The 18,311-nt window shown below is 33.8% G+C and overlaps 1 protein-coding gene across 2 annotated transcripts in view; it reads right to left on the minus strand.

Moving 5' to 3' along the window:
* LOC102685913 (ephrin type-A receptor 5) overlaps window positions 1-18,067 on the minus strand; it is a 134,758-nt gene extending 116,691 nt beyond the window's left edge. For both annotated transcript variants that reach the window (XM_015363896.2, XM_015363889.2), the window contains exons 1-2: window positions 17,766-18,067; window positions 9,436-9,500 (exon numbers count right to left, since the gene is read on the minus strand). In XM_015363896.2, the coding sequence (XP_015219382.1) occupies window positions 9,436-9,500; window positions 17,766-17,871 (171 nt within the window). In that variant the 5' untranslated portion in view covers window positions 17,872-18,067. The remainder of the gene's footprint in view (window positions 1-9,435; window positions 9,501-17,765) is intronic.
* Window positions 18,068-18,311: the final 244 nt, after the last annotated feature.

Consider the following 18,311-nt stretch of genomic DNA (forward strand, 5'->3'; position numbering starts at 1 on the left):
TGGACTGTACATTATCTCCTGAGAACAGACTTTTACTGGTGCCTACATAGCGCAGTTCTTTCATTTTGTAACTGGAAATGTAACAACTCAAGGAAAACAAAATGTCAAATACCATATTTAGCACACAGAAAATAAAACGTTTGACTCCATAATATTTGCTCATATCAGACCCTATTTTCTTCCTAAACGCAGACAATGCAGAGATAACTAGCCCTGCAATAAAATGACTGGACACAGTCTTATACAGTATGTATAAGTAAATGACAATTATCTTTGTGAAACGATCAATGTAAATTTACAAATAATGTACAAGCTAAGATGCACCAATACAATATTGTTCATATAGTTAAAAACAAATAATGTATAAAATGAGTATTTCATTTAGGTGCTCACTAAAAGAAGTTAACAGCATGCCTCGAACTGTGGAAGATAAACGTTCTGTGTTAAACAGGACTGGCACAGAAGAAGTAGGAGTGTTTCAGATCATAGAAGCACTCAAGATAAGTTCATCTCCAGGGCACGTTGGTATCCTACAATTTGTATTGAAAACAAATGAGATGTTATCCATAATCCAGTGGTGCACATTTTTCAGTCTTGTTAGATTTTTTTGGTTTTAAAAGGACAGGCATAGAACATTCTATATGTTTTTTTTAAAAGTTTCAGAAAGTTTGTGATAAAGTTCCTCCTAAAAGATTAATTCTGAAATTAGAGAAAGTAGTCTGTTGGGGAAATTAGTGTTTGGACTGAAAATGAGTTAATAGAAAACAGAGTACAAATAAGGAATGAATGTTCAAATTGGAGTGATGTAATTAGTGGAGTAACACAGGGATATGTACTAGGACCACAGCTTTAATGCTGGTATAGTTAGTAATTCAGACATGTTTGCACATGATAAGAAAATTGGACGATTAGCAAACAATACAGAAGCAGCAAATGAAATTCAACAAGATTTAGATAAAATTCAAGATTAAGCAAAAACCTGGAAAATGGCATTCACTTTAGAATATGGCATGCAGGCATATAGCAAAAAATAAATGTATAAGTACAAAGCAGATGAAGCATTGGGTTTGAAAAGGCTGCTTATAAAAAAGAGATTTAGGTGTTTATGTTGACAACTTTACATCTTCTAGACATTGTGGGAAAGAAATAAAAAGTACACAAATTGTTAATTAATATGATAAAATAGTAGAAGTAAATCAAGGGATTTCTATTAAAATTTTACAGTGCACTAGAATGATCTAATTTAGAATTATAGGCACTATTATAGGCACTGTTTGATTCACCATTACAACATACCTACACTCAGATATGTTCTGGTGTTTAAAGGAATGTCTTACACTGACAGGGCTAAAATAACTGACATATTTCAATCTTAAACAGTCAAATCTATAAAGGTTGAAGTATTCAAATTTCCTAAAAGCACAGACAAAGACAGAGCCCAATGGACATCTTCAGAATCAACAGTGTAACGCAAATCTGAGGACACGAGTGGAAATTATGTGTAAGTGCTTTTTAAACTTGGATCAGTAGGCACTAAATTATGCTAAGGCTTGTGGAAGTATGGGACAAGATATCTAGCTTAGCCATGTTGTTACTGAAGCTCATACCCTGGCTTCTTTTAATAAACAGCTGGATGAGATCCTTGGCTCAATTATCTACTAACATCCAAGCAGGCTACATCAGCTGGATGGCCTCATTTGCATCTCTTAATTTCCTAAACTGAGTGGATACAAGAGTCAGCTCCCAATCCCCATGCAATGCATGGCCAGCTCTGACATACTCCTATAAACCTTTGTTAAATCACACTCAATGTTCCTATCCATCAGAGAAAGCAATGCCTTCAATATGTCTGTGGAGAACATTATCTTTGACAACAAAATAGGATGGCACACACAATACAACAATTTGATTCCCAATTGAATAAATAAAAAAAGGACTGAGCTACATGTAGGGACAACAATATAGAACAAACCACATGGTATAAGACTGAAGATTTCCTAACATAATGATCTAGTAAGAATTAGCAGGCCTTTTATTTTCATATTTATTCTTCCAATTATATTTTTTCAGTTCTCTATTTTATTTGGGTCAGCCATGTTTCTGCCTTGGTCCAAATATGCACTCGCATCAGAAGTTATCCAAAAAAGTCACTGACCTGTAGGATCTGACCTGAGTACATTCAAAATTTACGGACACATGTTGTATGTGACTTTTCAGGAATAACTTAAAAGGTGGGGATAACCTTACCAGAAATAGCCAATGTCCCCTTTCAGGAAATATATATTTATAGTCATTAAACATCCATTCACGGTACCAATAGAAATAAAATATAAAAAAATAAAAGTTGCACACCTTCCTGAAAAACTGTTTGGATTCAGAGTACTATGGTGGATACACTTTATTTTATGTCACTTTCTCAGGAAAATGGCCCTTCTTGAAACAAATTAAAGTTCAATTCCTAACTTTTCTGAACTGTGCCGCGACATCTTGCATCTCCAACATACTCCTTTCACATTGAGGTAATTGAAAAAAATAGGCTTAAAAACTCAGATACAGGTCAGCCATGCAGGCAGTTTGTTTCAGCCTATTCACCTGTACAGCTTCTGTATATTCTATGACACGCGCTGACCTGGGGAGAGCCGTGGCTGTGAGACAGGTGAGGAAACCAACCGTAGGGTTCCAATGAAAAGAAGCAGGCAGGCGGCGCAGAGGATGCACAGCGCAAGCAGGCAGAGCCCCAGCAGGACAGCGGAGAGGATGTGCTTTCCACATAGTCAGTGGCTTTGCAATCGGTATGCGAATGTGCGAACTGGCGTGGTGATCAGACACTGTGAGCTCAAGATCCCCCGGGTGGTACTATCTACAGTATACGTTTCAGTCAATCCATCCATCATCAGATCCATTTGAAGTTTCATTGTTATATATCATTCTTCATTTTCCTGTATTTCTAAAACTTTAGATTTCTCTTATCTTTTGTTTTAGAACATTATGAAAGAGCACTTTTCTGTGTATTTCATAAAATTGCTCATTTTCAATAAATCTCTTCTTTTTAGTTTCACTCTCTTTATTTTCTTTACTGTGACTCAGGCAACTAAAACGCCATGCTTCTATTTCCTTTAACTATCACCCTGTCTCCTGCATTCATTCCATTGCGATTTGTTTACAAATATTTGTCCCATCAGCATTCCCAGAAACACATGCACCTCTCCGTCATCCTCTCAGTAATGAGTCTGTTTCAAACAGTGCACACAAGGGTCTCAGTCAGCATCCCAGCTGTACAGAGCAACCCACTGGTTTTAAATGAATAACATGTCATTATTTCCCATTTTTCAATGTGCATAAAAAGGGAACCTCTCTAACCCTGTCATCAAAACTAGAGGTCAGGCTCAGGAGATGGTGTATCTGCCTGAAGAAACATGCCTCCTGCAGTGGCTGACCAAGTAACAAACACTTTATGAAGGCACTAGTTTACTTAATGACATTTGTACCAGTCTGTGTGTTGGCAGGAAAAAGGTTTGAGGGTAAGGGTCAGGGACAGCTCGGGCCTTTACTCACAGAGAAAAAGTCACTGGTGCCTTGTGCCAGCAAAAAGCAGGGATTTAGCTTAGCTCTTCTAAATCGCATGGATGGTTTTGGACAAGGAGGGCTCAATCCAGAGCTTTCACAGCCAGCTCAGGAATCCTTAGCAGGCGAGGACAAACAAATAACTTCAATGAGGCTCAAAACCACAAGGCAATCTTTCACACTCTGCATGGCAAATGTTACTGGAATATAACAGAAGGGGTGTGATGTGTTTGCAACTCATTGAAATATATAAAATTATTGTTTGAATGTATATTCAAGGTTAATATTTAAAGTAAACATATCCCAGTTAAAAGAACGACTTTTAAGACACTTAAAAACGTTCATTAAAAAAACACAATATACAAGAACTGTAATGAATTATTTATTTACAGTTAAACTATGTATGTATTTAATATATTCCAGATGTTACAGTGGTAAAGTACCACTGTATATACCGTATTCAGTATGGTACTGTAGGTCATGTCTGCATGAAAAGCCATTCCACGATACTGTATAGATTTCATTTTTCTGTTATTCTGAGAAAGTCGAGAATGATCTCAACCACAATAACTTTAAGTTAGAAGATATTGTGTCTAAATTGATTGGACATGTAATTCAATTGACTGAAGTCAGTCTTTCTGAAGTCATCAAAACCCATCTAAACCAGAACTGTCATGACATACAGTATCTGTCCGAATCTGTCATGTCACGGCAAACAGTTACATATCCTTTGAATTTAAAAAAAAAATGTTTGCAATTTTCAAGAAAAAAACAATCAGAATTTGGTAAACTGAGATGTTTAAATCAACAGTTTCTAGTTAATACTCTGTAGTTATTTTTTGTATTTGTATCAGAACAATTATTTGAACAATTAACATTTTATATCATACTTCACAATATGTCTCCATATCAAACACAGATACAGATCTTTGCACTCATAGGGAATACAAACACAAAATAAACTAATATAAAATAATATAAAAAAGGTTGAGCCAATAACATACATTTTAAAGCATCTTCTCACGCTTATTTTCTATTTTAACTTCACTTGGTGTGTATTGAATAACAAGTCGCAGTTGGTGATTTAACTGGACCCATTCTTCACTGTAAGGGGATCGATCCCAGCAGAAACATGAGAAACTAATCACAAACACAAATCCTGAGCAGGGTCGATTCTCTAAGGCCATACACCCATTATTGTGTAAGCCATCTAAAAAATGCAATGAAAAATGGAACTGAGTTCTCAGAAAGCCAGCTACCAGATAAATTCATATCACCTGTAAATGAATGCATTACAAAAAGAAATTCAGGGGTCAACGACAGTGAAGAAACAGAAAAGAAAGGAAAGTGGGATTTTATTGTATAGTAAATGAATATCAGATGGAGTAAGAACAATATAAATAAAGAATCAAAAAGAACAGCACTCTACCACTAACTTTTGTGTTGAATGTATTTAAAATTTGTATTTACAATTTAAACTGTGTATACTGGTACTAAATAAAATCTAATTTCCAACTCCAGGAAAGTCAAGGAAGTCACCTATTAAAGATATCTATCCTGAAAATGTTAGTGCTGTAAAAAACGAAATACGATTTTTAATACAAGTTACATTGAAAAGCCTCTGTGGCCTATAATCAAACCACTTATGCACTTAAATCGCCATAGATAAAAAGGAGAAACTTAAGCAACTTAAGTATTTTGAGTATTAAATCTTTGTGATTGAATGTGTTCAGTTTATTTTATCTCATGCATGCATCACTGACGCAATTATAGTTTAATATTATGGTTCATCTGCTGCAAGAAACTTAGTTTTCAGCATTAGCAAAATGGTCTTCAAAACTTTGTGTGGATATTCTCTAACTTTGTTGAAAGGTTTTGTTTTCAGTAAAGCTGGAGAAAACATAGATGTGGACAACAGAAATAAAAATATATGTTTATCACTTAAATTTTGGAATTTAAAATGTGCTTTGTTATAAGAGTAAAAGAGTAAATCTACCAACATATTTTTGAAAGTGTTTTAAACCTGTTGAGAATGAGTGTAACTTCATTTTAAAAGCTATTAATTATTAAAAAAAAACACTTAAAGTACCTATTTTTTCATACAAACAAGATAAACACGTCTATCTGTATGCTCCAACACAACAGCACAATGTATGAGGGTATGTAGGTGCTAAGAATGACAAACTGTAATTACTTACAATAATATAATGGTGTTACTGTATGTCACTAGCACTATCTCACAGGATTAAACTTGTTTTTTTATGACTCAACATAAGCACCTACAAGGGATTTGCTAACTATCAGTTGTAATCCTGTATTACTGCCAATTATGTACAAACACAGCAGTGACTGGATGATTAACTGCCGTATTACTAATAGGAAGTTCTACTCTGGGAAAAGTTCAAGTCAAAGTTTCTGCTCAGAATTAAAAAGAATCAAACACCCTTCCAAGTTACACATTCATTTTAGTTCACCTCAAATCTTAGAACTTAGGTCTTAAACAGGGTAATGGGAAGAGGATCCAGGTTTAGGAGGAGAGATATTTATACATTAGATGACAGAATACAGTGGAACCAAGACAGAATATTTATACATGTCCACCAGGATTTATGTTAATGCACTAATAATGTTCTCTTAAAGTAATAGAAAACATGCACAGTCTACTAACTACAAAAATGGTATTATTCCATACAAAACTTTAAACTCTAGAGATATAAAAGGGGGTAATGCAAGAAAAAGACAAAGAGCTTCCCTGAATCTTTAAAACAACCTACAGGATCTGTGTAGGCAAAAGTTATCCTTCTCCTGTAAAAAACACATTTGTGACCAAGCTCTATAAATCAGTGTGGAACTTTAAATCGCCACAATTTATAATTCAGAACTTCACTAACATTCCAATAATGACTACAATATTTGGGGTTTAACTCAGCTGGCTGAGGAAGTGACAGTAATAGCTGAAGATCAGCTGTGACAAACACCCTCACTTAAGAGGAATGAGCCAGGGAAAAAAGTCTGTAACAATGAAGTTGGGGTGAAAATAGGGGTACTAGAAAAGATGGGTGTAGAATTTTGAGCAATCAAAGAGTATTAACTGTATACATGGGGGACTGGAAGTGCAACAATAGAATTTGACCTCTCAATCTCGTATTAAATAAAAACCATGTCAGAAGTTTGGTTAAAATCTATGACGAAACAAATCAACAAATGGAAATGGGAAGCATACATAATATTTTGGCATTAACTCACCCCGATGAGGAAATGACAGGATCACTAAAAATTAAAACAGATCTTGAACAGAGTGCTAAGAGTAAGTTGGTTCAACTAAGACGTTTCACGGAAATTGAAAAGGACATTCATGTAGCATGGAATGAATGAAAAGCACATATGATTCAGTAGCTAGCTTGTTTGATTGAGTAGATTCAGACGTAATATATCTAAGAAATTAAATAAGTGAAGATGAATGAAGTGAATGAGAAGCAGGTATGATGTGGGTTATAGAATGCAAGTAACAGATGGAAGCACTAGCAGCACTAGGAGACGTTGCTAGCTTGAGACTGGAAATCTGTGGTAGGCAGTGGAAGACAATGTGATGACTCAGAAGAGTAACCTGAAATGGAAGTAGGTAGAGAGCTACCACATCCTTAAATCTTCTAGAACAGAATGGATCAGGAGATATGCCAAATAAGGGCAGAATAGTAAAATATCAGTTACACTCGCAGAAGGAAGCACTGGGAGAAGGAAGAGTCGAGGGCCAATAGCACACCAGTTGGACACCAACTGATGAAAGGGGTAAAGGATGTGGGAAAACCCATTGCCACAGCCAAGGATGGAGAGGGCTGGGAACAAGGAGATCTGGACCCACTTTAGACAAACGAAGGGGAAAGTTTGGGGTCAGTGACTCGGTAACCTCTTATGAGGACAGCTAAAAGAAGGATGGGGACATATTTTAAAATGCATAAATGTTCCATTTTCATGTTAATGAAGAATTTGCCATTGGCTTTGGTGAATTTTAGAATGTTGCCTGCCATATTCTTACCTTTCTCATTATTTAAAAGCTGTAAATTTAAAAACATTTGTCCATGTTAATATACCACACATTTTAGTAATGCACATTTTCCACAGTAATTCAAATTGTACTCCAGAACATGGACAATATCCAGTCTGTTATAAATACCTCCACTACTTTTAGAAAACAAAAAAAAAACATTCTGACATCAGAATAGGCCACAAGCTGTGCTTTCCCTGGAATAAAAGCTCTATTAGGTGAGATGCATTTCAGTAGACAACAGAAAAATCTGGGTCAATGGCCTTGAACATACTAATATTATAAATCCTTAACTAAAAAAAAAAGAATAGTTATTAACAGGAGCTAAGGAATAATACTGTATATCATGAATTGACATACATTTTCTTCTTGTATACAGCAACATTTTAATATGTAAAGGACCAAACAAAACAGCATCTACTGTAGCTTCTAATCCTTTGGCAATTGTTGTTGCTCTTATTGTTAATGTTTTGGTATTGTTGTTTTTATTCAGTTATTTACAGCCACACAGATAAGAACTTCTAAGAACTTTTATATTTTTAGCTGTATTTTGAGCAGCTTCTACACAGATGACATGTTCAATGATTTTGTCTGCTCTACTTTTTCAGAAGTTTAGTGTTTTTTCCATGTCTGTTTCACAGCATTATGATGATCAAACAACTGTATACATTTTCTGGTGTATGTATTTCTTAAGGAAAATCATTTCACTCTCACTGTTAAGGAAAGTAGTCACCACATTACAGACTGCATTTTTTTCATGTTGTTTAGTACATTTCTTGGTAAACGTAGAAAACATAAATGCAAAACCAGCAGATAAAAAGAGTGCACTATAAGGTTTAATAGGCATGTGTTATGTAGGTGTCTTAAAAATACCTACTGTACAAAGTACACAAACTGCAAGTTGAATGTACAATGTATTTCAATACCACTGTTTTTGTCTTTTACTGTGAAAATACCTTAATGTTTTCTTCTGTTTGAGTAACTTATAGTTTTAGTTTGGGTTAATAGGATTCATTCTTCTTATTTTAATTATATTAGTTCCATCACCTATTATTTAGCATAATAAATAGAATTTATTCTACAAATAGAATGTTTTGTTTTACAGCACTTCAGAGAAGTTTTGGGCACAACAAGGAGCAGCGATGAGGGCTTTGGACTCTTGCTTAAGAGTTCAAATCCCAGGGACCAAGCAAGATCCTTAAGCAGGTACTTCAGTTAGACAGCTCCAGTAAATTCACTGCTGTATAAATGAGGACTCCATGCTGAAAAGAGAAGAAAAGAAACGCAACGTTTTGCACCCGAAGCAGGCTCCACAGCCCAAACGTTGTGTTTCTTTTCTTCTCTTTATAGCATGGAATAAACCTTTAATTGTTCATTTGCAGCCTATGCATGCTGATGCAGTTACCTACTTGGCCTAAATGGGTACTCATTACTGAAAATCAAAATCAGTTTTCAATGAACCTGAATCTGGGTAAAATAAAGGATAAAATAGTTTTGTTTTTAATTGACTTAAAATTCTTACCTTTTTGTTACTTAAAAGTTTGCAAAAAGTCTTAACCTCTATACTGCTCAAGTCCTATACTGGGAAATATAATTAAATAGTTTGAGCACATTTACATTGTAATTAGATCACAGAACAGTTGTTCCCTTGAGGAATCTCAAATACACACAAAAAATACTAGCTCCTAGCGCTGGTACTTCCTCCTAATTTTTTGTCTTAAAACCTTTCTATTCATCACTCTAGGGAATTTCAGACCTTGAAATGTTCTCTCAGTATGGAGACTACTAATGCAGTTTGCGGCTTTTGTTTGAACGGAAAGACTTACCCCATTCTTTGGATAAGCTATCCATCCCAGGTCACCCATTACAGTTCGCGAGTCCAATAAATTCACTGCAAAAGTATAGAGGTAAAACAATCTGTTAGCAATTACATCAAAGTACCTGTTTAAGAAATGTCTTAGAGTCACTGAAAAAGGCAGGAACTGTAGCTCTATCAAACTGAGGTCTATCAAAAACATGTAAATAAACTGGTAACTACATAAAAGTCCGAATAAACTTATAGTTTCTATTTTATTCATTATCATTCAGAAATGCAGAATACAAATATTATGTTATCACTTGTATGCAATAAATTGCTGCTCAGATCTTGTAATACCCAGTTTTTCAATTCAGCACTTTGTAACTTTGTAAGGAAACTATATTATTGAAGTACTTAACAACTCAGGAATATAAATGTGTTATTTTTGTTTTGTACAGCTAGCAAAAAATCTATTAAGGATTCTGTAATGATATCAAGAATAAAAGCAAGTGCCCATTTTTAACAGTTTTATTAGGAAATCCCACTAGTATATTAAGTGCAAAAAAAAAATCTACACGAAGATCGTTCTTGAGATTTTATATAACTCTGCAATCTCTTTTGTTTCTAAGCTTAAATGTATTTGAAAATTGTATACCTTAGAGAAAACACATTAGAATGTCAGAATATTGTAATATGTAGAATACATGGATTTCATTTAAAAATAAATAATATAAAAACATATTACCAAGTAATTATCAGTTTCATTAACAAAAACAGTAACAGTTACATATTGTAAATAAAATGTTACATTTCATATAAAGAATATACAGTATAAATACTTATAGTATATACTGTATAATGAAATATACTCTTTTGCTCCTGCCATTATTTTGCTTACTCAGCAAGGTTTGGAAAAGAAAAATTACCCTTTGGGGTTCACACTTTAAAATGACAATCTTTAGATGACAATACTCGAGAAAAGAATTATCCTACTTAAGACTATTCCCAATTGGAATTGGAATTGAGCACTTGCCCACATAAAATTCCCTACAATTTATCTTTAAAGTATTATGTTCTTTAAAATTATTATGTTCTTTAAAGTATTATGATCTTTCTAAACTTTTTCTGGTAATTACAGATTTCCAGGTGCACTGTATTTAAGAGGGCAAAGACAAAATAACAAAAACTAAAAACTACATACAGTATGCCATCAGTAGCACAATATAAGCCTTTTAAAGAAGTTAAATTCAACACAATTTCTTCTAATTAACCAATCAAAATTACTTCATAAAATCCCATTTTTATAAAATATAAATTAGTACAAAATGGACAATAACATTTATCAGCTGGGAGTCTAGTTACCCTAATAAGCCTAATAATGGATAACTATTACCCTTTACTCTTTCTGAAAAATACTTGATTAATCTTTCAGCCAACAGAAACAGAAAACCCCAAAACAAAAATATGCGTTGCACTATCTTTCTCATTGGCCACTAATTAGAATATTGCAGTCATCCTGAATGCACGACATTCAGAAAAAATAATATTTCATTAATGTCTAATGTCATATTATTTTACAGTTGTTAAAAAATATTTAAAGTCATCCTTGGTGAGTGTCATTCAAAATATATTTGTGTAATAATTTATGCTGACTGTACATCTACGTGGAACTATACATAGTGAAACGGAAAATGTACTGGAAGCCCTTTTAAGAGTAATTTCCCAGACTATCATGTCAAATTACACAATTCTTTTTTTAAGTCATATGCTATTTCACCCTTGCAAGTTTAAACCAAATGCAGTGGAAGGATTAAGTCTCGCTTGCAATTATAAAATAAGTGCTTGAGGGGATGAATTAAATAAAAGTGTAATATGTCTTCTTCCATGTACAGTACTTATTTTAGTAAAGTGTTATGAGTCATTTCAAAGAGTGTATCCTTGTCAAACAGTTCAACTGCTACAAAGTCCTCGCTGTGGCAATTACACTAATTAAAATATTTCAGATTAGGTGCACTTGTGTAACAGACACAATATGCATCAAGGTTCACTACAATAATTAGACAGAAATAAGACTAATGAAGGGAAAAATATGGAATCACAGGAATAACCTTTAAAATTCTGTAAAGATTAAGCCATTTCAATCTAACAAAAGACAACAAGAGTTTCCTCATATCTAGGATACAGCCAACAAATGCTAAACCAACATTATCCAACGCTTGTCATGCACAGCCTCATTTCAGCAGATTTTGTAGGTCACCACTTCATCACCCAATATCTAAAGGATTGGAACAAGTTAATTGCGACCAGTTAAGAAGGCAATTTGTTAAACTACGTAATTCAGAGATCATGTGGGACCAAACTCTGAGTACTTCACCCTTTAAAGACTAAATTTCTGTGAATTAAACAGATCACTGGTTTAACTGATCGATAATTTACAGGTGTCGCTAATCTTTAGAAACTGAAGATGTGTATGACTAACTGAATCGGGGCTCTCCAAGACCAAGGTTGAAAACCCCTATGGTAAATTATTGCTGACTATTAATCAATGCTTTTTTTGTCCATCTGGAAAACACTTTACAGCATTGTCATAAAAATATTCCAGTTGTATCTTCTTTTAACACAGGACAACTTATTTTATGTGATGCAAATAAAGTCAATAAATAAACATACAGTCCATGGCCGCTCATGACAATTCTGAAAGCAACAAAAGGATTTGAGAAACGTTATGCCAAAATAAACAAAAATGGACAACGATATTGTGATATTTCTTTTGGTATGAAGTAATGGTTAAAATGCTGCTTTGTCGGTAGTCAGTAACATAGGGGTAGCTAGTCAACATTATCTAGTGCGATTTTTATTGCTGGTGATTGAAAATATATTGGTGCTTAAGTCTCATGATCCTATAGCATAGCTCTTTCAGTTGTTGCCAGGCAAAAATCTGTGAGTTGTGTTGCACATACTTTAAGTGTAAGAAAAGGATATACACCATCCTTTTTGATGTACCAATGTGGTTCCTGTGCCATCAGCAATACACATGAATTATTCATACCTCGTCACAATTTCACAACAGCTGCATGTACACCCAGTTAATATATATTACGACAGGAGCTGGCAGTTATTCAGCTGAAGCTGCGTTACAATGCTTTTATTTCCCTGCCTATGCATTAATTAAACATTTGTATAAAATATTGCCGGCACTATGTAAGTAAGGACTTCAAAACAGACATTTTTAATAACAATAAAAAAGAAACACCTATCTTTGATTAAATATCAAGACTGACACAGACATTATGCACATAAATTATGACAGAACTAACATAGGAAGATTCTACAATACATTACACTTTGTTCTTCTCTGTCCTCAACTCCAGTGAAAATTAAAATTGTTTTGGTTTATCTTACTTCTTTTTATCTTTTACTACTGTACTTTCAGATATTCTGTACGAGTACTTGTAAATTACATTTGGGATCTGTGTAATCAGTATAACTTTTTATGGTTAGTAAAAGCAAGTTATTTAATTAAAACAGTGCGGTACAAATAAGCCAAACTCAATTAAGATAGGGCAGACGGGGGATACTATAAAACTGTGTTTGGTGATATCATTATCACATAACCTGCATGTAATCAATCAAGTTATTGAAAATCTGCCTTGAGTAATTCAGTGGTTACAGTGATGACTTCTTCATCCACTGGCAACTCTAATAGGTCCATTTATTTTTTAAAAAACGCTTTATCTCAAATTCAAACTAATGCCAGAATAATATGTTTTATTTATGATCAGAACACTACTTTTTATCATATAAATCAATATGTGAAAACCTTCAGGCTAAAATAGAAAGAGTTAAAGTTGTTTTTTTTTCCCTTCCTCTAACATTATCAGAAATAAGGGACATTCAAATTTATGTTAGGGTATACATTTCAAAAACTGTACAACGCTAGTATGCAATGTCCTTGCAAACACTTTTTTAATGGTGAGACACAAACATAATTAACTATAAAATGCATGCAAGTTTGAAACATTGCCCTGTCATTACCTATACCCTGACACAGATACAGTATAGTGAAAGTGTCCAGTTTTCCCAAAACACTTCCATGGACTAAGAAACAAAGCCACTACCCGCTTCATCTTGTAATGCTGTCCTATACAGTATGTGGCATGCAAAGCTCTTGAACAAATTGGGTTCAATGGTTGATTCTCAAGTATTATTCAAGAATTGTTCCCATTACTGAATTCACAGGACAATTTAACATTATAGGCTGCCCTTGGGGTTATCCATCACTTTAACAGACCAAATAAGTCTGTTTATACATACAGTACCTTGTCAGGGCTACTAATTTTAATGTGACAGGGTTCACTAGTTGTGGTTGAATTGTCTCACTCTTAACTCAAGATTTTGCTGCACTAGGATCATAATTTAAAACAGGCTTATTCACGTCAAATTAACAAGCCACACTTTGCAGGTATAGGGTTTACTATAAGGCTTTTTCAACTGTCCTGAAAACTATCTATTCACTGAGGTTTCCAATTCACTGTAAAGGCCGATTTGCTGACTCCAAAATGCATCCATGTAGAAAAAAGTAACTGACATTTCATTTGGCAGACACTATAGCGGTTGGCATGATTACTTTGGTATCAAAGCTCTTTTTTGTGATTTTGTGACTGACAGTGTGAACCCTTTTTTTTTAGTCAGAGTGTGTAAAGATGCAGTAGTTTGTAAAACACCCCGTTGTTAGAGAGGACAAGTTCACAGAGCTATTCCAACACTAATATATCTGTTCCGAAAAGTATTTCAGACAAATTTCACAAAAAAAGACTTCAAACTTTCTCCATACTTCAGTGAACACCAACAAAACATTGTCTTGTTAAAAAGCTACAGTAGCTGAATCTAACAATAAAGTCTTACTTTTCTTCTGTTTTTAAACACAGCTGTTAAACTTTCCTCCCACACTTTGTTAAACAATACAGCACTGAATATCACTCAATGTGTGTAAATTTAAATGTAAAACCAATTTAGGTGACATAAATCCAGCAATAATTGGCTACCTTTTGTTCAATTGCTTTTGTATAGCTATTGATCTGTAAATACGGATTACAACTTAAATACACTGAACAATTTTGCAGCTCAACTTTAAATGTCTCTGTTGTGATATTTCATGGTTAAATATCCCAGTGGGTATATACATGACAGGAAAAAGGACGCTGTTTATCTTTTTCAATCTCCAGTGGCAATTATATTTCAAAACACTGCCAAAAAATGCCAACTGAGAAAGAGAAAATGTCTAGTTAAAGAGTAACAGTTCCCTCTTCAGATAATGAAAACCGAAGTCCTTGAGAATGTATTTTGTCAGAAACAATTTTCTTTTTATGGAAATGAAATAGGTTAGAATCATCTTCTATTTGCCAATCAATTGTGGTACAATCAGTTTTTGGATAAAAGCTATCAATTATATTCAGATTGCATAATTTGAAATGTTTTCTAAAAAGCACAATCATCCAGTTATACAAGCAGTTCTGGCATAACCTGAGGGATATGTTTAGAAATAGTCAAAATCATGGAGACAGTATTAACATTTCTGTAAGGAATCACTAAAGAAATATATGTGTACAGATTGTGCTTTGAAAAAAAATATTTTAATTGTATCTGTAAAAATGCATACTTAAGTGCAATGATATTCAAAAAAAAATAGAAAACATTTAGCTATGCAACAATTTAGCTACAGCACTTAGATTAAATTTAATCTTAGAATTTAGTTTAAAAAACAACCTTACTAGAATGGCTGCACATATCTTAGTTGCATATTTAATAAATTAACAAACAATGTATCCTGCAGTTTTTATATAGCTCTTTCTCCTCAGCTTTTTTTAAAATCTTTAGATTGCATTCATTATAATGATTTAAAATTATACTGGAATTTCACTGCTATTGAAACTTAATTATTATTCTGGATCAATAGGTAAATTAGTTGGTTTTGAAATATGCATATTTACTCTAATTCTTTCTATATCATAATTCCATATTCTATGCACATATTCCACACTGATCAGTCTGAATTTGTCATAAAGACTTTTTGAAAGTTATTATTAAAGTTTTCTATTGCTCAGAAACAGTAGGAAATGGCAAAATATTAATTTCCTAGAACTGTATTTGTTTTTGTTGCTTGATTTTAAGGATTAAGCCTTTAAAAACAGTGATCATACTTATTTCTAAACAGTGCCCAAAAATGATTTCCATAGACAGTCACACTAAAAAAATATATTTGCAGAACAAAGGGGAAAAAGTAAGTGGTTTCAGACAGAAAATTGTCTTTGATATTTCAAATGCTGCAAATGGAAATGAGGTATTACACTGTAAATCTTTGAAAACATGGGTAATATATTTCAAATAGCCTTCTGGGAGACATATTTACAGTAATATACAGGACAGTCACTGATTTACGGTTGATTTTTAAATTGATTCAATCAACTTGAATCAATTCCTATGCATAAATATCACTACAAGAAAATCGGAACAATTACCCCCAAAATAAACCAACAGAAGTCCATGGTAAACTCTTGAGATGTTATTAACATTAATACAATTTTTGTCACTATTTTAAGGCTACTACAGTATATACCTATACACGATTTTAAGAATAATGCTGTTATTTTGTATAGTAATGTACATACTGTACGAGTATATTATAGTTTTATCTTACTTTAATAAAAACCTCCCATCATATTGAATACTAATCACGTGTGAACGAAGTAATTGAGCTTTTATGGTGCCTGTTACCATATTACCTCCCACATCAAAAAGAAGCTTCCAATAACAAGTAGATAAGAAACAATGAAAAGCATCCATTAAAAATACATTAGAAACATTAAACTTCCTGTAAACATCTTATATGATGTGACGATTTACACACTCGTTTACGTGAAACACTTTTATGTTTAGATTATTTTGTCTTTGTGTATGAGATAATAACTTTTGTACAAATGAATCGCTATCAGATTATAAACGAACCGTTGAGAAATAAAACTGACAATTCAGGGCTTTTTATAGAGATTATGGTAAGGGTTCTATTCAACTGTAACAAAACTGTAGTGAAGATTGTATTAACCTGACTTTACGAGCATCAGATGTATTGATAGTATCCTGGATCTGTCTAATAGATCCGCATTTTAGAAAAACTCATTGGCCTAGAAATTCGGTCAGCGAAAAAAAAAACATATGAAAGTGTTAATCATGTATTAATATACATTGGAATGAGAGAAGGGGTTGTTAAAACAAATTCATGTAACGTATACTTCATACGTTTGCCTCTTTCCTAATTATTCTATTCAAATAACGCAGTCCCGCGAATATTAGCAGCGTGTTAAAACCAAAACTTTAATTGTTGACATAATTCGTACGTTCTGAGTTATTTTACACTTATATATCAAGCAAGAAAAAATCAGTTTCTGAAAATCAGATAGATACTTTCCATTCACAGTCAATTTTTTGTACTTAAAATGCAAAACTAGAATATACCGTCCGTTGACAGCTGGTATGAAATCAGGACACCTGTGCTGACGCTTTGCAAGAGTGAACAGCCTTCTTATTTTAATCATTTCAGTTTTTATATGTATGTTATGCAGGATAGATTCAACATGAATGTACATTGTAATTACTTTAAAATATTTCACATTATAACGAGTAAATTTGGTCGAAATATATGATCCAAATCAAATGACTGTGCTGAGGTTTCAATTGTAAAATAAAATACCGATAGGTATAATCTGATTTTTGAAACAACGCATTAACTAATGTTACACAGGGACTTTTTTCGAAATACAGATTTTAACGCGTTGGCTGTGTACATGTAAAGTACTGTATATACCATCATTAAGCTATTTGTTATATATAAATACTAGAAAAAGTTGTAACCCTTCATGAGAGAACATTCGTATTGTGGTGTAATAACTTGTTACTGTTTTAGTTTATATTTTAAGATGTTATACTCCAGCTATGAACATGCTAATACATCTTTATACATTTCTGACATATAGATTAATCAGTACTCCAAAATAGATGGATGTCTACAAAGTGCAGACTTCATCGAGTATGTCCTTTATATGTGTCACTTTTATTACATGCATTATTATGATTATTTATGAATTATATTACCTCGACGATTCTAATTACATTCTTGAATTTGGCAATGATAAACTCACGCAAACTACTGTACAGATGATCTTAACACGTTTAAAACCATACTGAAGAGCACTGCTGCTCGTTTGTTACGAATAAAAAAATATCGCATGCGTCGTTTCTTAAAACAGTTCAAAGAAGGTATTCTGGAAAGATCACAGATTCAGGTTTTTATGAGTTCCTTACCTTCATTACTCGGAATAGCAAGTGTCCTGAGTGCGGCTGAGATAAACGAGGTCCAAACTAGAGTGCAAAGGGTACACCGTCTGATATAACTCCACTGAGAAAACATCTTCAGTGCAAATATATAAAAGAATCAGTTCGCTGAGCGGGGGAGACAGATGAAATCTATTATTACCAAACTGCGTAACTCGCTGCTAATGTGCTCCCGGTTAAATAGACGAAGACATTGGTATCTGTACTCGCTTTCGTGGTCAAAGAGACGCACATTGAAGTACCGAGGCAGTACGGAGCTGCTGTGAGGCGAAGTGTGATAGTTGACTATGGGAAGCAGCGCAGTCACCACCAACCTAAGCGGATAACTAAAGGCGGAGCAATACTACCCTGTCAATCACTGAGAGGGCACACTTTAACGGCCGAGCGTTATACACAGCAGCGCAGAAATGGCAACTGTCTTTCAAACAGTCCCAGTTGTGCTGTTATATCCTAAGAAGTACGAATAAACAGACAGCAGCCTTTTAAGTTAGTTGCCAGGACCGGGAGGACAAATGC

This window comes from Lepisosteus oculatus, chromosome 3 (assembly GCF_040954835.1).
Source record: "Lepisosteus oculatus isolate fLepOcu1 chromosome 3, fLepOcu1.hap2, whole genome shotgun sequence".
NCBI classification, from domain to species: Eukaryota; Metazoa; Chordata; class Actinopteri; order Semionotiformes; family Lepisosteidae; genus Lepisosteus; species Lepisosteus oculatus.